Genomic DNA, 20,684 nt, shown 5'->3' with positions numbered 1-20,684 from the left:
AAGAACAGAATGAGAATTGAGGATTGGGAGGGGCAAGAAAGTCATGGCATTTTACTGAAGCTTTTATTAGTTTTAAGGATAAACAAAACTGAAAATTCCAGAGCCTACCAATGTGGAAAATAATTTCCAAGTCAATGGGTGAGTTGTTCATCGCTTCAAAGCTAATCCTCGGGAAAGAAAAAAAAAAGAAATATATTAATAAATATAAGGAATGTAGAATTTAATTGGATTATTTATTTTCCCATTAGTGAGAGAAGGGGAGCATTTAACTTTGAAAAAATTAAACAAAGTGAAACACAAAGTTCTATTAAAATTTATTTTGATATAATATTTTTTAATTTTTAAAAATAATGCAATTCAATTATTATGGTTAATAAAAATTAACTTTAATTATTAATTAATTAAAAAATAACTTTAAAAATTGCAAAAAAATATCAAAAAATTATGGCAAATGACAAAAAAAATATAGAAAAGTATTTAAAAATTTATAAGAAAATACCAAAAAAATTATAATTTTTAATATTATTTTCTAAGGGTTTTTGCAATATAATGTTATAATATCAAACCAAGCAAGCATCCTAATATTTATTATAATTTATATACGGTCGCTTTATTATACTTATTAATGTTATACCATTGTATATCTATGATAAGTTTCTGATAAATTTTTAAATTTTTAATGATAAATTCCTTATATAACAATAATAAACTTCCTAAATATTAATATGAGCTAGTCATACTCTTAAATTTTTAAAAAGTTGGTCCATTATTTAAGCACAATATTTTTTTTCGCCAATGTGCCAATTTATTCCATTTTTATTATTTTTTATGAATTAATTGTTAAAGTTAACTTTTATTAATTATATGATTATATTACATTATTTTTAAAAGTTAAAAGAATAATATATAAAAAATAAATTTTAAATTTTAAACATTTTTAAATTTATTATTTATGACTAATTTGCTCCTTTTCTCCTCACTTACCTTTCTAATGAATTTAGCCTCTCTCTCCTTCTCTTTTCCTCAAAGGAACTTTAGACTTCTTGTGAAATGTGAACTAAAGAATCAGAATGATTCACTACCTGAAAGTGTAACACGTAAAAATGTTTGGAATAAATTTATTTCATATGTAATTGAATCGAAATAAAATTAAATGGCTGAAACTCAAATTTACTTTTCTTTCTTTTTTTTCCTCCTTCCCCTTCCTCCAATTTGACTTTCACAATTCACGTGCTCTGAGCCATTTAGATTTAATGTTATTTAATTTTTATATTTGTGACAGTCTTTATTTTAATAGGTGTGTAGTTTGAAATAAAGATGATCTTTTAACAATTACTTTTTTAAATATTATTATTCAATAAATAGAATTAAGATTTTAAATTCGGACCGTCACATGCTGAGTGCCAAACAAAGCCAAACCCTTGTTCTTTCTTCGTGTGAGGAGATTCATCCTGATCTATCAATATCAAACAAATCCAAACATGAAATATGAATTCTAACTATATCCATTAATATAAACTCAAAATTAAAAGTTGGCCCAAAAAAAAAAACGGCCCCCCTAACGTACAGTTTGTTTTTTTCTAGTTTTCTCCCTTCTAGAAAACAAGAAAAAGGCTAGGGTGAAAAATGTTTTTTTTTTTCCGTCTAGTTTCTTTGTCTTTATAATTTTCATCTCATCATTCTTCCAAATGTAGTCTAATTATTTTTATTGGGGTGTAGCTTTTTTTGAGTGCAAGTTTAAAAGAAGAACTTATCCTAAAAAATTAATTCTATAGGAAGGAGAACTTTTTAAATTTATAAACCTCACAACATTTGTGAGGCTTCTTAATTTAGGACTCATTATAATGCTACCCCATCAAGAGCTAACATCCTCGACAACTCTACACTACAACACTTTACTTGACCTCCTGTCAATTGTAATCCTTTGTGGGAGACCCTTTACAGGACACTAACCTCTCAATAAAAGAAGGAATGAAAGCCTATTCCAAAAAACTAGTCCAATAAAAATAAAAACCTTTTGAACTTATAAAATCCACAACATTTGTGAGGCTTTTAATGTGGGACTAGTTACAATGCTGTCTCGTCGAGAGGCCACGTCCTCAATAGCTCTATATCACAACTACTTCACCTGCCTTCCTACTAGTCAAAATCCTCCGTGGAGGCCTTTTCTGAGATACCAGCTTCTCAATGAAAATACCAATATGACGAGCATAAACTTAAAATGAGAGCCTATTTCAAAAGACTAATCTAATAGAAATAAAAGCTCTTTAAACTTATAAAACCCACAACAGATGTGAGGCTCCCGATATGGGACTCGTTATAATGTCGTCTCGTCGAGAGGCGATGTGTTTAATGGCTTCACACCATGGCACTTCGCATGCCCTCTTATTAGTCAAAATCCTTCGTGAGAGGCCCTTTTGAAGACACTGGCTTCTCAATAAAGTACTAATGTAACAAGCATACGTTTAAAAAGAGATAGCTCATATCAAAAAATTAGTTTAATAAGAAAAAAAGCCTCTTAAACTTATACACTGCATAATTTACGAGACTCTCTGATATATGACTCGTTATACTTTTCAAATGATTTTAGTAATAAGATCTTCGAAGAATTGATAATGACTACAAGCCAACCAAATGTGTCAATGTCCTATATGTGGGAATACAATGGTGTAGTCACATTACTCTCTTGAAAGATCTGATTTTGATAATCTAAGTAGTTTGAGTTTTATAATTTTTTTTTGATAAAATAAAATTGAATGAATTTCTTTTCTTTTGGAATTTTCAAATTTCAATTCAAAAAATTAGGAGTGGCCATTTTTTCATTTAACAATGCTATCATTCTTTATTCTCTTTTCCCAAAAAAAAAAAAGTTATAGAAAGGCAGGAACCCGCGAGGGAAAAAAATAAAAAAATATGGTATAAAAAGGAAGTATCATAACATAAAAGAATTTTTTTAGAAAGAAAATGAAATATGTATATTTACAATTTTTTTTTATTTTAGAAACACTTGTATTTTAACCAAACACACGATTAATGTGATTTTCTTTTTGTACTAGACCGCCTGATATCTTAGATTCATTATCCATCCCAAACTAAATCTGAACTCTCATGCTGGAAATCTTATGATAATTATGGGTATTGATAAGAATGATTTTTAAAGTCGCTTTAATATTTTGGTCAAAAAAAAAGTCGCTTTAATATAAAAGGTAAGCTGAACTGTTTTTAGAGTTTATGGATCATACTGGCGACTCCTCACATGCGGAATGAACCCAATATCTAGGCTATACAATGAAGGCCCGAAACTGACAGACAAATCACAAAAACCCAAAACAAAAGGCTTGAATGATGTTGTTTTCTGTCCCCAAAAGAAACAACCTTTTGCATGGGAAACAATATAGCCAGGCCACTCTTATTATGGGCCTTAGAGTATCTATGTATGGGCCCAGCCCTGAAAATGCAGTATTCTCTCAAGAGTAGCATGCAATCTGATTTTTACGATTTCTCAGTTCTCAAGTCGAACCTTCTGCTTTTTTTTTTTTTTTTTACCAAGGAAAACAATTTTCTTTTTATTTTCCCCCAAAAGTTTACATATAAAAAACCATTTCCTTGTATATTTTTATTACTCTTGAAACAAAAATGCCATTTGAAAATATGAAGATCCTAAAAGATTATGCATGGATGCCTGTGCTGACCCAGTATCCTTAATGACTAGCTAAAACATTTTTAAGTGCTGAAGCTTGTTTTGCACCAAGTTTGGTCACGTTTCCACGTTATGAATATTTTGGATCTTATGATTGTCAATTACTGATCATTATCCATTCAACAACTTTAAACTCTCTAACCATATTCATTTTACAAGGTAACGAGGTATATATATATAGCCTCAAGTCACAGGAAGCAACAGAAACAATGAACAAATGACTGATCATCTCCGATTCATCAACAAGCACGTAACATATTATCAGCAGGTGCGCATATGATCAAGATCTACAACATAGAAATGGAAAATCCCATCAGTGCGATGTTGCAGAGTTGTCTTCTCTGATGCAGGAAGGCTGAACAAGCACCAGAAGAGGAGAAAGCAGAGGTATGGGATCTCTACTGCTAAAGATCGAATCAGATGAAGGTGATGAGAAGAAGAAGAGCTTGAAATTGAAGTTGAGTTCTGAGGATTACTGCAAGAAGCAGAGAAATGGCGTTAGGTTTAATTACCTGAAGAGGACATGGAGCTCGCTTTTGCAGGCGACTCAATCTCATACACCTTCTGAATTCAAACTCATCCTTGTGACTGTGAGTCTGAAAGCCAGAAACTCAACCCTAGACTTCTCCATTGATGATTTCTTTCATTACTTCACTATTCCCCCCCCCCCTCTAGGATCTGTTTATGTACTTAGCCTAATGAGAATGACAAACAAGTTCAGAGCGTGGATAAAAGTGGGTAGTAAAAGAAAGTAAGGAAGTGAAAGATGGAAAGAATAATGTGATAATATTAATTAATGGCGGGGGAAGGATTGAATGAGCAGACAAGATATATATGGGAATTAGGGTTTGCTGTTGCAGGAAGAAACTTAAGTGCCCATGTGGGATTCATGTGAAGACAGAATCAAAGCACACAGTGACAGTGCAGTGACACCACAGAAGCACATGCACATCCCAATTCTACTAAAAAAAAGTTAAAAACCAAGGCAAGCGCAGGGTCTACTATTCCAAGCCCAAAGGCAGACCCCTCTTTGAAAGGAAAAGCTTGCAGAGTTTTTTTTTTTTTTTTTTTAATTATTTCCTAATCTAGCCCTTTCTCCAAAAAAATAAGGGACACTACACACCCCAAAACACCTCTGTGTAGTGTGTTTGAATCCAATATTTCATCTAAGAGAGGGGATGGTGTTGTCGCTATGACCACTTGTAACAGTCCTCCTGGGTCACCACTGCCTCTCCAGGGTCTTTTTCCCAGGCGCTGGACACACACATGTCACCACATGATTGCCGGCTTTACCACAGGTGGTACAGTGGCTATTCCTCACCCCACCCTCACGGGGGTCTTTTGGAACCTCCCCAGACTCGAACCTCCAACCTCTACCACCTTAATGAAGTTGAGGCGAAGTCTGGTGCCATTGGGTCAGTTGACCCAATGGCACCAGACTTCGCCTCAACTTCATTAAGGTGGTAGAGGTTGGAGGTTCGAGTCTGGGGAGGTTCCAAAGACCCCCGTGAGGGTGGGGTGAGGAATAGCCACTGTACCACCTGTGGGAAAGCCGGCAATCATGTGGTGACATGTGTGTTGTCCAGCGCCTGGGAAAAGACCCTGGAGAGGCAGTGGTGACCCAGGAGGGCTGTTACATAAAAGGAGGCGCCTTTTATGTAACAGCCCTCCTGGGTCACCACTGCCTCTCCAGGGTCTTTTCCCAGGCGCTGGACAACACACATGTCACCACATGATTGCCGGCTTTTTCCCACTGGTGGTACAGTGGCTATCCTCACCCCACCCTCACGGGGGTCTTTTGGAACCTCCCCAGACTCGAACCTCCAACCTCTACCACCTTAACGAAGTTGAGGCGAAGTCTGGTACCATTGAGTCAAGTTGACTCTGACTCAATGGCACCAGACTTCGCCTCAACTTCATTAAGGTGGTAGAGGTTGGAGGTTCGAGTCTGGGGAGGTTCCAAAAGACCCCCGTGAGGGGGGGTGAGGAATAGCCACTGTACCACCTGTGGTAAAGCCGGCAATCATGTGGTGACATGTGTGTTGTCCAGCGCCTGGGAAAAGACCCTGGAGAGGCAGTGGTGACCCAGGAGGGCTGTTACATAAAAGGCGCCTTTTATGTAACAGCCCTCCTGGGTCACCACTGCCTCTCCAGGGTCTTTTCCCAGGCGCTGGACAACACACATGTCACCACATGATTGCCGGCTTTCCCACTGGTGGTACAGTGGTTATTCCTCACCCCACCCTCACGGGGGTCTTTTGGAACCTCCCCAGACTCGAACCTCCAACCTCTACCACCTTAACGAAGTTGAGGCGAAGTCTGGTACCATTGAGTCAAGTTGACTCAATGGTACCAGACTTCGCCTCAACTTCGTTAAGGTGGTAGAGGTTGGAGGTTCGAGTCTGGGGAGGTTCCAAAAGACCCCCGTGAGGGTGGGGTGAGGAATAGCCACTGTACCACCTGTGGTAAAGCCGGCAATCATGTGGTGACATGTGTGTTGTCCAGCGCCTGGAAAAGACCCTGGAGAGGCAGTGGTGACCCAGGAGGGCTGTTACATAAAAGGCGCCTTTTATGTAACAGCCCTCCTGGGTCACCACTGCCTCTCCAGGGTCTTTTCCCAGGCGCTGGACAACACACATGTCACCACATGATTGCCGGCTTTCCCACTGGTGGTACAGTGGTTATTCCTCACCCCACCCTCACGGGGGTCTTTTGGAACCTCCCCAGACTCGAACCTCCAACCTCTACCACCTTAACGAAGTTGAGGCGAAGTCTGGTACCATTGAGTCAAGTTGACTCAATGGTACCAGACTTCGCCTCAACTTCGTTAAGGTGGTAGAGGTTGGAGGTTCGAGTCTGGGGAGGTTTTCAAAAGACCCTGGAGAGGCAGTGGTGAGGAATAACCACAGTACCACCTGTGGGAAAGTCGGCTTTGGTCCAGTGATGGGCCAGAGTCCAGTACCGAGTCGAGGCCCAAGGGGTGGCTCCGTACTGTTACACCACATAGTCATTGATAATTTGCCAAAAAATTTAGTAATAGAGACAGTGTTTATATCAAATATAAATATTAATATTTTATAATATAAATCTAGATATTAATTAAAGTAATATATAAATAAATTATGCAAAAAGTTTTAAAATATATCTTTATTTCATTTATACCATAAATTTATTTTTATAATAAATATAAGAGTAAACAAATTTTAAAGAGAATGCGGAGTAATTAATTTTTTATGGGGGACAATTGTATTTTAAAGGGAAATCAAGTGTAATTTTGACAAAAATAAGTGTATTTTTTGCAAATTCATAGGGCAATTGTCCCCCTCTTTCTCTAAACATTGGTATGGCGCGAGTAGATAAGTATGAGCATACATGTGCCTCTTCTTTTTTCCTGCGGAGAAAAGATAGATCAAGAGTAAATTCTTTAAAACAAAATTAGGAAAGGCCTATGTAGAAGTTATGTTGTTCGTAACTTATAAATAATATAAATTTATATATGTGTTGTATTAAAATTGATATTGTAACCGTATCATATTATGACTCTCATGTATTTTCATGAAATTTGAGAAATGAATGCCATCTAATGGTATTTTTTAAAAAATATTGTATATAGATACATAGATTTGTTAATGTTTATCATCAAACAAAGATGATTAAACTAGAGGAGGTATCTCTCATTTTGTACATACATATATGTATACCATATACAAGGTTAGTATACAATTTAAATTTTAAATTACAGTTCCAAGGGTGATTTGAAATTTAAATGTATGACTGAATCCTAAATAATTGAAGTAAGAGTAATTTCACTCGCACTGTTAAATTTTAACAAACGTCCATCAAATTGGAATTTATTATGTGATTTTTATTAAATTTCATTCCCCATCTCTCTACCCTCATTAGATAAAAATTACACATCAAGTTCTAATTTGATGAATGTTTGTCTAAATTTAATGATGGAGTGAAATTACCTCCCAACTTTAATTGTTTATAATTTAAAATGCATTTTTTTAAAATTTAATATTTAAATCATTCTTATACCTATAATTCAAAATTTAGATTGTATATTAAATTATTAATCCATATTTATATATAGCACTGTTGTATGGCATTTTTTTTAATAATATTTTGTTTATTGCTATCAGCTTCAACATGTGCTCACCGCCCAGACTTGCGAGGAGCATTTGACCGTTGACTGGTCAAAAAAAGAGGACGCGCCCAAGATCTGCCCACTTTTCCTGAAATAAAAGGCCTGTCATCGAGTACTTTAATTTGAAAATGTGTACTTATTAATTTTAATATTTCGTGAGAAATATTTTTCACATTTGATGAAACTCACTTCTTATACTTACATAAAATAGAAAGAAAAAAAAAGTTCGCCACCTCTATCCCATTTTTCACTCATAGATTATTAAACTAAATATTTACAGCCTTGTAATTTCAATAAAATCTAACAAGAAATATTGAACCATACAGAGTCTTTATTAAAGTTTATAATCGAGTTTTGAAGAAGAAGAAGAAGCCACGTGGCAAAAACCTATTTAGCCATAAGAGACCAAACATTATCAATAGAGAATAAATCCTTTTCAGTAATGTGATACTCTTCCATTATTTTTCTCTATCTCCCCTCTAATAAATCACATATGATTAATTTAGTTTTTATGAGATCTGGAATCCGAATTCCAGAATGATGTATTAATGATGGTATGGGAGAGAATGGGGGAAAGGAAAATTTTCAAATTGTAAAGAATTCAAATTAAAAATATGAAATTACTCAGAAGGACCAGATGATTGAAATGAAAATAATTAAGTAAATAACTTTATATGAAAAATGACAAAAACAACCCTTGCTCGTTAAAAAAGATCACCCCTTCAAGTGACAAGTTGTAGTTCAGATTTTGATACATTGCGGTTCAGATCTTGACAAATTAGCATCCCTAAAGGCCGTCAGCACTTATTGTAAAAAAAAGTACTAAAAAAACACACACACTCACACCCAATAACAAATTGCAGTTCATATTTTCTGTTTTGTTTTTTCTGGCTTACAATTTAAAGGGTAATGTTATTGCTCTTAAAATATTCTTCAAAAAGCACCTAACACTTTAAATTATTTGTTTGAGTAATTTTGCTTTTGAAGTAGTTAAAATGAAATATTTTTATTCTTTCTATTAATTTTGTAATGGTCAACATTAAAATTTTAATTAATATTTTAATGGTTAATGTTAAAAATTTGACAGCAAGGACAAAAATACTTTATTTTAATTATTTTAAAGGTAAAATTAATTACAACAAATAGTTTTAGGCGTTAGGTGCTCTTGAGAATACTTCAAAAATAAAAATACACTTTTATTCCTAATTTGAATTTTGACAATTTATAGTCTAAATTTTGGCAAGTTATTCTTTAAACATTCATAAGTTATGTTTTTGAATTTTACACGTTAAAATCCGATCGGTGACTTATCATTTCAATCTCTTAATCATGCAAAGTAATGTCATATTCATTCAGCTCTTCTTCTTTACAATTAAGTCCCTCTTGTGAACCTTTAATGAAATTTTCATTTAAAAAAATAATTTAAGAGGGTGCAAAAAAAAAAAACAAACTTAAAGCCAACAAGGCTTAAGGTTAATAGAAGGAATTAATCTCTTATGATAAATTAATGCTCAAATTCTTGCTGAAAAAGATGTTTATATATTTTTTGGTTGAAAAAGATGTTTATATTCAGTATTTGATAATATCTGAAATAGAAATATATTTTTTTTTAAAAAAAAAAGCCTTGAGGAGCAAAGAAGAAAAGAAAACGCAAATTTGCGTTGGGCCCTGTTTGTCTCTGTCTTTAAAAGGAAAATGGCATGCCCTCAAAACGATGTGGATTGGATAACAAGTGCATCTTCTTGGACCATCTCAAAACAAAAACAAAAGTGGCAAAACGTCACCGCATGACAAAGCCACCACCTTTATACAGAAAGAAAGATTCACGGTGGAACTGAATCAACCCATTCTCATTGGGTTTCCTTCAAATAATTGTCGTGCCTGCCTGCCACTATGCCCTTTCCAAAATTAAATATACGGAAACCTGATTCCATATCACCAAGGATCGTCAGGATCACATATTAGTTCACTGAATCTTGGTCAAACTACTATCAATAAAATTTAAAGATTGTGTCTGAAAAACAAAAATATTTTAGACAATAATATTTAACTGCATCCTTGTCATGTATATCAAGTTTATAATTAATTGCGCCAACACTGTAATAAAACTAATTATTATTAATTACAAATAATCAAACTAATCTAGTGCGCCGCAACAATTGTCTGACCAAACTAACATAAACTTTTATTATTAACCAAAATCACCTATACGTAATCAAATATATATAACCATAAAGAAAGACTTACAAGACAAATAAAAACATAAAATAACAATTTTTAAGTTATTGAGATTTTAAAAAAGATATGAAAATCAGTTCTTAACTAATTCACTTTTTCACCAATTACGCATTTTGACCAAATCAGACTATAGGTTGGTTCTCAATCAGGCGGGTCAAATTAGCCAGTTCGGTTCTAATAAAACAAATATTTAAAAAAATCTTAATTCGTTGCTCAAACCTTTTTTAAATGAAATACTTTTATTATTATTATTATTATTATTATTATTATTATTATTATTTTGAAAAAACGCTGCTTTGTGAGGATCTTTTTAAGCGCCATTGGAATGAATAGTATGGAAAATTTGGATAAGAATTGAAGGAAGCAACATGACAGAAAGATATACCATTTGGCAGACCAACGCCATGCAGGCTAAGTGCCAGTCTCAATCTCTATCAGATTGGTGTGAACTATTCTCAACATTATAGTAGGCCATCATCTTGGAAAATTTTGGTATCCAATAAAAACAAATAAAACTAAAACTAGGCAACCCATGCACTATTATTTTCTCTTTATCCTCCAAATTTCTCTCATGTCATTTAACTTTGTCCATCATTTTCCCATTCTTATTTAATATTCTATCATATCAGGTCCAAAATTAGCGTCAAACCCAACTTTTTCTAGCCTCTGTAGCGTAGCTTTTATTATGAAGACCAGAAAGCACCACCTGGCAAGGAGGATATTCTTATTTACGAACTTTACGCATTCATTTGATAATTTTATCTTAATTTAAAAGGACTTGTCATCCACTCAAATATCAATCAACTATACAGACACTGTTAACGTTCCAGTTAAACTCAAATACAAGAACTGCTTTACATAGTTCATAATGCAAAATCATGCGACAGAAGCACATAACATGAAAGCGAATATCAGAGAAATGGATAATATTTGATATAATACTATACACAAATGTTGAATTCTTTACATAGAGAGTCATGGTTAAGGCCCTACACTACACAGTTAAGGTTCTCTATGCTTTCATCTGTAAAGCTAGTCTCCAACTCACGCATGGTTGGATCTATAGTGAGAATCTAAAGATAAACTTTGTTGTAAGAAAACAAATCAGAGGAAATTGAGGGTCTCTTCCCTATGCTTTTGAAAATGTGTCATGTTAGTGTTCCTAATTTCTGACCCGATGTTTGGCTGTACAAAGAAAACATGTAAACTTCATCAACAATAAGACTTGACCAGGTCTGCAAAGGATCTGGACTTGAAAATGCCACCAAAGAGGAATCTGGAATTTTGTGAATTTGCAGGTATAGGTGTTGTTCCCTTTACTTTGAGAATGCTGCTGCCAATAATTTGACGAACGGATTCTATGGAATTGGAATCAATAGGGCAACGAGAAGCGCCGCGAACGTAGAATGTGTTTATAGCTTTGCCTTCCTTTGTGGACACTTGTGCTCTGGTCACGTCGAGGCTGTTCTCTCTCAATATCCTTGTCAGATCCGAAAGTAGTCCAAATCTGTCACCTGTGCAGAGCTCTAGTTTCACTCCCTGAAAGAGGATGAAGAAACAAGTTGAGCTGTCTGTAACAACTATCCAAATATGCTAATCATGATAGAAATCTAGATACTAAGAATAAGTCATGAATTTTGAGAATGCATGAAATAGAATGAAAATAAGTGAGATTGGATCATTATCAGCTTTGACAAAATGCTATGTGGGGATTAATAATTCAGTAATATACATGAAGGACCTCACCTCTGAAACTCTTCTCTCAATGGCAGCTTCAATACATTGTACTAATCTCTGTCTTTCTGCGTCTGATTTTATGGGGGATCCATCAGCATGTCTGATGTAATATTCCTGAAGATACAATCATTTAAACAAATTACATCAATGCCTATTTAAGACAACATTTCTGTGTCCAGGAAAAGTGGCAGAAAATAGGATAATACCTGATATGCTTCTGGTCCTTGAGCATCAATACTTCCATGGAAAACAACATATTCCATGTCTGTCAGAGCACAAACTGCGTCAAACACAAGCTTTGGCCTGTCCTTACATTGGATGGAAACGATAGAGTAATCTTTCTCAGAGCAAGGAACAACATTCACATTAGGCCTTGACCTCCGATCAGAATCATCATCAAAAGGATCTCGCTCATAATCTCTATCAGAACACATCATCTGGTGAAGCCTTCTATCAGTATGAGTGACTTCATCAGTGACCACAGTCTTAGCTCTTCCCTTTTTGTTGTCACATGAAGCAAGCAAATTAGACAGAAGCTCCTTGATCAGAGATAGCCTATGTGGATCAGTTATAGCAGACCCAGTTTCTTCATCAGTTACACGCATCACAGCGGCCGCGCGAGCATTGTGTGTCCAGACCTCTGCATCCACTATGTTGCACTTGTGGTGGGTTAGAACAGCACTTACTTCCGAGAGTAATCCAGGCCTATCAGCTCCCAGTACTTCTATTGTTGTGTAGTCCATTGATTGCTTAACCCCAACAGATCTCCTGGGAGAAATACAACAAGAATCTGGTCCAAGATTCTATAAATGTAGCATTGCAAAGCAATTCCTAGTCAGTGGATGTCTATATTAGAAAGCACAAAGACATCAAATGAACCTAAGTACTACTAACCTTTTGAATGTAATTCAGAACAGCTTCATCAGTAACCTTGTTTCCATCTTGGTCAGTGACATTGAAAACTGCAAGTTAAATTGACAAGAAAAACGTCAGTCCGTGTTGCAAGAACTATTATTAAGTATGAAATAAACAGAATACAGAAAAGAAAGTACCATTACCATCCATGAACCATCCTCCATCAGAAGATATGTAAGCCTTGGTTATGATAAGGTTGAGATCATTGAGGATTTGAACGACTTCAAGAAGTATTCCATGCTTGTTTGCATAATCAACCATCATTACAGTGGCATTATCACAGGCTTCGTTATCAATCACAACCCTGACAGGATAAGCCAATAAAAAATATTAGATGATAGAATAGGAGCAAATCAAATTTAATCTTAAGAGGTGATTTGGTTTCATTAATTCATGAAATCTTACCTTGGTGGGTTCAATCTCCGGAAGAGATTGTCATAGTCGTCGTAGTAATGAGAAAAACTAACGGACATGTCAGCCTCCGAGAAAAAAGCTATCGAAGAAAATACCCAATTAGAGGAATAGCAAATATAAATAAAAATCTCCATAGTCAATGAAAACAAGAAGTTCAACGAACTCATCAATTCATAAACAAGGGATTAAGACGAAGGAAGAAAACAGAAAGCCATAGGCATAGGCACACAAGAAACAATCAAAACCTGAACTATAAAAATGAAATCAAACAGCTGATTCGGCTCTAAAGAGAGAGTGAAGAACACACCCGGGGGGGGGGGGAGGAAGGAGGGAGAGTCAAACACGTATAAGAAACTACTGAAGAAACAAGCAGCTTGAAAATGAAAAACCAGCGACACTACTCTGCTTCACGAAAAAGGGAAAACAGAGAAGCAAGAGTAACGTAATGGAGTGTTCCATGTTACAAACGAAGAAAACGGACGGATTTAATTCACCAGAGTGCCCAGAAACAAAAATCCGGTAATCCCACCTCACCTAATTGGGGAAAAGAAAAGAAACGCAGAAAACATGGAAGCTATGGCAGAGGAGAAGAAGAAGCAAGAAAAATAAGACCAACCCATAATGAATCTCCTGAGGATTCTGTGATCTTCTCCACGAAAAGCTTTTCTCACGATTGGCTGGCTTGACGCAAAGACTTGGGTGGGGAGTGTGGCGAGGGCGAGCAGTGAAAAGATGTGGGCATATATACCAACAGTCCCACAGAATTCAGAGATAAAACAGGAAACTAATAATCTATTTCAATCTGATTTTTAAAATCCGTTCGTATTAATTATTAATTATTAATTAATTAATCCAAAAATGGAATATATTATCTCTCCAATGTCCAAAATCCAAATCCTCTTCCAACGCGATCCTGTAAAAATTAGTATCTTATTATCCGGTGGATGTACAAATAATATACTCAATTTGATCTATTTAGATTACATTTAAATACTTTTAATTTTATAATAATGTAAATGAGAATGAACCTTTGAATGTTGCGTTGAAGAATCCAGATAACAGACATACTTTACATAATTTTAGAGAGACGCAGGAGATTCTGAGGCCGAAAGGCCGAAAAAAAAAAAAAAAAACAGAGAGAGGCTATTCAAAAGACTCATATTTTCAAAAAAAAAAAAAAAACACTCACTCCAACTTAAAAAAACGGCTGAAAAAATTGCATCTTCTCTCACTCTTTTGTCTGTCATTACTCATTAGCCCTTTTTCCATACATTATTAACAATAAAAATATAATTTAAATTTTATCATAATAATACGATTAAGGTATTTTAATTATTCATAACTGTTTTTCATTTAAGTCGTATCATTAACTTGCATTGATAATTATAAATTAAAATTTTGAGAGCTTGTACTAATCATAGTGATAAAAAACATTGATAATGAAATAAAATTAACTTAATAATTAATAAAAATTTAATAAAAATAATTCATTAATTAATAATTATTGGAGTAAAAATGAAATGATTAAATTTAAATATTTTAAAATATAAAATTCTTTAAATGGACTATTAATTTAACCCTTTTTCCAACAAACAATTTAATATTATCTTGTATGCACGTGTTTGTTTGTTTTTTTTTTTCAACCAAAAGTGTGGACATATAAATTTAGATCACTAGTTTGCAATTAAGATTAGATTATTCATAAGTTCTAATTAGTTGAAAAAAAGAGTTTAAATGTGCATGCAGTAACGAATCCCTGAGCTAATAAATGAGCAGTCAAATGTAAAATAAAACATAAAATGTGGGGGCCAAAATTAAATTTAATGTTTTTTAAAGTAAAAATTTTACATTTTTCTAAAAGGGAGCCTGCCCCCCTCTAGATTCCGTGCATGTCTATTAAACTTAAACACGTGCTCTTGCATTAAAAAAAAAATTAAGGACAGAGGCTTAGTGTACAAATCATCCGTATCAAATTAACCATAATTAATTAATTTTTCTTTTTTGGATATTAAATAAAATTCAGTAATTATTATATTCTATGTCTATCTGATATGGGAGACTGCATCTGAAATTATTTTTGGCCAACATTGCATCTGAAATTTAGTCATTGTTAATTATTTGTCAACAATCAATTATCAATTCATTAGTTTGTAACGAATTTTCTTTTCCATTAAGATATTCAAATATAAAATTAATGTTCTTTTGATTCTAATATATTTCTCCAACAAACAATTTAACACTATATTGAATGCACGTTTAAATTAAGATAACAATTTAAAATCAATTCACGTATTCTGAGTGAGAGAGAGAGATACAAGTGCATGTGCCACACAAAAGTGTATAATATAAGGAAATAGATTCATTAAAATAAATAGTCGTGGTTTTAGGAGTCTTGATGTTTGAACATAATGATAGTTAGCATTTTTTTAGATTTGTCTTTATCTAAACATTATCCATATTAAATTAATCCATAATAATCATTAGAATTTCTTTTCTGGATATTTAATTCAATTCAATAATTATTATAATCTATATTTAATTCAACTGTCAACTCGTTATTTGTGTAGTTTGTAACGATTTTTCTCTCCATTTAGATATCCAAAATTCCAAATACATAAAATCGATGTTCTTCTTTCGTAATAATAGAATTAATGCTCTTTTTAACCTAATATATTTTTTTAAAGAGGGAGTGTATGCAATAAAGCAAACGGATAAGGGACAGAGATGAAGAAAAAACTGGAAAAAATTAATTTCTTTGATTCTGTTTCTATTTTTATGATTTATCCATCCCAACATCTCCCTCTTCATTCGAGCATTAAATTGTTTTTAATTGTATAGAGTATCGATTTATCTTGACAAAAGAATTATATAAATTTAGTTAATTACGTCATTAGCCCTGTTTGATATGTTGCGTGATGTGAAATTTTGTAATATTTGGTAATTCAATGTAAAGCTCGATATCATAAGACAAGATATATAGAATTTTAATAGTGTAGGATACAAGATAATATTAATACGAAACAATTAATTAAGTTATACATTTCCACAACCAGTTGACTTTTGTCTTCATGGCTCATTGTTTGAACTACTTAGGTGCACAAATAATTAAAATTTGATAGACCAAAAGTTATACATTATCACGACATGTAAGAAGACATCGTGGTATTAGTTTATGCAATACATTGAATACAACATCAAACGACATAACAAATTCATAATATGTTGTGTCAACTTTTACAATCGTGCGTTAATTTGTAATATATATACTATACCAAGTCCAAAGGAATTAAACTAATTTGCTTGCATTTTGATGTGATCTTGATTTATATAGTTGATAAAAGCGAACATATATATATATATATAGGTGAAATTTATAACAGAAATGTGGGCGTGGAATTTTTTTAGTTAATGTTTTTAAATATAGGCAAATTTAAATTTTTTATTTATATATAAAGTTAATGATGTAACTATTTTTTTCTGGCTAGAGCTAACTTGCATAAAGCATTGAATTTTTTTTTTTTGGCCATCACTGAAAGTAGATTAATCTCATGGTCGTTGAAGCCTTTTCATATTTGAATTTAGAATTCCATGGTCTTGTATAAAATTTTAAAAATTCAAAATAAAGACCAAAGATCCTATAGTAAAATAGTTCAAAAAATTGCTACTCTCGTTCTACGATTTGCAACTATATATATATATATATAAAAGAAGAATTTGTAAGTAAAATTTGCTAATTTGTAAAAAAGGAAAATACTATCAAACATATCATCATTTCCAATGATTTGCTCTGTTTATGCCCTTATTTGTAACCTTTGAAACATCAATTTATAAGTAATGTTTTGTTTGGACTTAAAGTTGGACCTTCAGCCTAAAGTCAGGAGGAGAGAGTTAAGATAGATATTGCAGGTTCAAGATATAAACGTAGACATAACTTGATCCATTTTTAGAAAAAGGATCATACCACACACCAGCTCATGTAATCCTCAAGACTTGAGGCAGCTGGACATTAGAGACCACTAAGGAGATATAGCATTATCATCTTATGTGCCACAAATTTTGTAGGGGCATGCTAAATGGTCGCTGATATTTCGTGAATAAGCTCCAAGTATTGCGAATATAACGCTTACGATCGAGTGAGTATTAGATAGTGTTTGTAAAAGGAGATACAAAATAATGTGGTGTCACAATCAAGATAGGCCTCATTTATGTGTATGTGAGAATTTGAATCATTTGTGCCTTTCATTGGTATCACCATTTATAATTTCCTCCCCATCCTATTTTTCTCTCAATTTTAGCTTCCTTATGATTCATTCCTCACCATTAATATTATTTAATAATCCCATCCACACAGTTAAAATCGATTTTTTTTTTCAAAACACATATACTATTAAGTCATTAATTTTGCTGAAAATATAATAATTTTTTAATTTTACACATATTCAAATAAAAAAAATTCAAATTTTCATTACATTCCTTCATAATTAATGAGTTTAAATAGAAATAACATTATAAAAGTATAATTAATATTTCAACAAATATTCTATATTAAAGACTAAAAGATCCTCTTAAAGAGAATCCTGTAATAGAAATTGGAGGGAGCACTTAAAAAAAAAATCTTATAATATTGAATGGAGGGGATGCAGGTCAAAGATAAAAGCTTTGAAAAATAACCCAATAGTCAAATAATATAAGATAGAGTACACATTAAAATCCAACATGATCATCACCTCAATATTGCTTATTTATGTAAGGCTTCAATGTAACACACCAAAATTTTTTTTTTTAAATAATTTAACTCAACCATAGTTGGGTTACAGCCACCCAACACATTTTTATATCAATAATTTCGATATAAAATATTTTATAATTGGCTTCAACTTACACACTATAACATTTCAGATAAATTTTTACCTCCCACATGCCATTAGGCTAAATCACATTTGTCCATCCTTATACTCCCAACAAGTAAACTAAATCACATTTGTCCATCCTTATACTCCCAACAAGTAAAATAAGCAATTTAGTCAATTTTCAACACAAGCCAGTTATTTGGCCTTATAATCATGCCATTTTAACCAATCCAAAGTAAACCAAATATTAAAATTACAGTCATCCAAATTGTACCAAAAATAGAAATAGTTTGAAAGGCATGATTACATTTATATATTCATATAATTGACAATAAACATAAAAAAGTCCTAATATTGGCAATATAACACATTATAAATCATAAATTAAATACCCAAAAGAGACAGTGGATCTATACCACTAAGCCTCTGGGACTCCTCCACGTGTCACTCGTGGCTCTTCTCCTGAAAATTTTTAACCACATAATGAGACTCAAAAGTCCCAGTAACTAAAGCCAATTTATGATAGTGTATACAAACAGTTAAGTGTGTGCTTACTAAGTGAGAATTAAAAATAATATAATTCCAACAAATATATGAAATATTACAATACACACAAACAACCATCCTTATATCCCTCCATTAACCTCGAGCCGTAGCCCTCACTCGGTGCTAAATTACCCGGCCAAAGGTAGATTAGCCCGAGCCCTTACAAACCACCTATTGAGCTCCAATAGGGGCATACCACGTGGCACATAAATACAACAACAATAGCAAGTCTCCCAACACCTCCCACAATAATTAAACAAATTCATAATAATATTGCACAATTATACAATATTACAAAATTCATAATTTTCTCAATAATCACCCAATTAACAAGAAGTAACACTAATCACAAATTAAAAGCATGGTTACTTTGTGGCTTTTTCAATAAATTATTCCTTAAAATTTCTCTCTCACCACAATCTTCACCAGTAATACAATCTACAAATAACATATTATTTATAAATATTAGTTTCAATTTTTGAAACTAATAAAATAATTCTAATAATAGAATTAAAAATATAACATAATTCTTAATCTCAATCTTAATACAAATCTATAGTTAATACTATTAAGTATAATTTTTAACTCCTCTTTTAATTATCAATAAACATTGATAATCTAAAAATCAAATTTTAAACTAATTTCTATTATCAAAATTTTCTTTTTATTTTATAAATTCGTACCTAAAATACCCAAAAATTAAAAATTAAGTCTCTAGCTTAGAATCATAATCCTATAACCATAATAATTCATTTCTCATCCCAAATAATCATCTAAACCTCAATAAATCAACATATATTTTCAGACCTAGTTTAGAATTTGATCCATAAGCCATAAATTCAAAGATCATTAACAAATTTATACTCTATAACATTTATTATACTACTGACAACCTCAAAAACCATATTTATTCAACATAAATTCATCCCTCTTTCAGATCTTAAATTTTCTACCACTACAAACTCAGAAACTAAAGAAGAAGGATGACTAAGAAAAATTTTTAGAACACTTACTTAGTCTTAAAAAGCTTAAAATCACACCCTAAATATCCTATTAAAAACTCTTACCTTAAAAATTTAGATATTTCGCACCGGTGACTCGCGTTCTCTCCGCCTCAGCTCGCGCGCAGGAATGAATGAGGAAATGAAGGAAGGTGAGTTTTTATAAAAATTCAGTGGGTCCCATATTTTTTTAATTATTTTCTCTCTCTCTTCTTCTTCTTTTTTTATTATTATTTTATTATTGTTACTGTTGAGGCGGCGGACGAAGCAAATTCGTTTTCTTCTTCTTCTTCCTTTCTTTCTTGTTTTTACACCTTTTTTTTATTATTATAATAATAATTTAATAATATTATTTTATTATTATTTTTTTATTTATTTTTTTTTAAAATTATTTTTTTTTAAATTTTCTATTAATCCAAATTAACTATTAAAATTTATATTGGAACGTTACATTCAACGTCTCCCAATCAAGCATCAAACGTTCACTTTAAACATACAAAACACTCCACGTGAGTAGCACAGTTAAATATATTTTCCGAAACGTATCTTTTTGCTAAAAATAAAAAATATTTTGCGAAACTTTTCCCAATTGAAAATAATAATAATTAGTTATATTGCTTCATTAATTATATTACCAAACATCACATGTTCATGCCTTCGATGTGTTGCAGACTTGCAGCCCTGCAGACGGTGTTTTTCTTTTCTTTTTTTTTTTGCATTTTTCATTTTTTGTCAAATAACCTATGAAATACTTGGATGAAGAATTTTGTCACTCTTTCTGTAAGACACCCATTGATTACTCATCACTCTCAACATTAAAAAATATAAAATATTTTTAATTAAATTAGATACCAATAAATTAGTTAATTGTGTTTAAGTTAATATTTATTTTTTATGATTGCTCTTATTAATATGATGTTTCATTTAAAGGTATAGAATTAGATGATTTATTTATTAGGGATATTTTTTAAAAATACATTAATTACACATTTAAAAACAAATATAAGTCATTTTAAAAAAATATAAAGCCTTTTTAAAAGTTGAATGTTAAAAAATGTAAGTCATTTTTTATGTTTTAATGTGTAATTAATGTGTTTTTATTTCAAAAGTATGTGTGATAAATAAATTACTTT

The 20,684-nt window shown here is 32.4% G+C and overlaps 1 protein-coding gene and 1 long non-coding RNA gene across 3 annotated transcripts; both read right to left on the bottom strand.

Moving 5' to 3' along the window:
- Positions 1 to 10,999: 10,999 nt before the first annotated feature.
- Positions 11,000 to 13,864, bottom strand: LOC129311952 (ACT domain-containing protein ACR4-like). 2 transcript variants are annotated; one of them, XM_054954468.1, is made up of 7 exons: positions 13,771 to 13,864; positions 13,146 to 13,233; positions 12,884 to 13,044; positions 12,720 to 12,787; positions 12,032 to 12,628; positions 11,835 to 11,939; positions 11,000 to 11,627 (listed from the first exon to the last, which is right to left on the bottom strand). In XM_054954468.1, the coding sequence occupies exons 1-7, from the start codon at positions 13,772 to 13,774 to the stop codon at positions 11,301 to 11,303; spliced, it is 1,350 nt and encodes a 449-aa protein (XP_054810443.1). In that variant the 5' UTR covers positions 13,775 to 13,864; the 3' UTR covers positions 11,000 to 11,300. The 2 variants fall into 2 exon arrangements, with proteins under 2 accessions (XP_054810443.1, XP_054810444.1); XM_054954469.1 differs by lacking the exon at positions 13,771 to 13,864 and adding an exon at positions 13,689 to 13,721.
- A 4,309-nt stretch (positions 13,865 to 18,173) lies between these two features.
- LOC129310585 (uncharacterized) lies at positions 18,174 to 19,653 on the bottom strand. Its single transcript, XR_008593142.1, has 2 exons — positions 19,618 to 19,653; positions 18,174 to 18,466 (listed from the first exon to the last, which is right to left on the bottom strand). It is a non-coding gene; the product is annotated as an uncharacterized LOC129310585 (long non-coding RNA).
- Positions 19,654 to 20,684: the final 1,031 nt, after the last annotated feature.

This window comes from Prosopis cineraria, unplaced genomic scaffold (assembly GCF_029017545.1).
Source record: "Prosopis cineraria cultivar Desert tree isolate PC_DT_omini unplaced genomic scaffold, ASM2901754v1 PC5, whole genome shotgun sequence".
Classification (NCBI taxonomy): Eukaryota; Viridiplantae; Streptophyta; class Magnoliopsida; order Fabales; family Fabaceae; genus Prosopis; species Prosopis cineraria.
Note: the sequence above shows the minus strand (reverse complement) of the source record. Positions and strands in the feature narration are given on the sequence as shown.

Coding starts and splice junctions, on each gene's coding strand:
- LOC129311952 (XM_054954468.1), bottom strand. Junction 12,629..12,719: donor TTCTGAATTACATTCAAAAG/GTTAGTAGTACT, acceptor CTACATTTATAG/AATCTTGGACCAGATTCTTG. Junction 11,628..11,834: donor TTGAGAGAAGAGTTTCAGAG/GTGAGGTCCTTC, acceptor ATCCTCTTTCAG/GGAGTGAAACTAGAGCTCTG.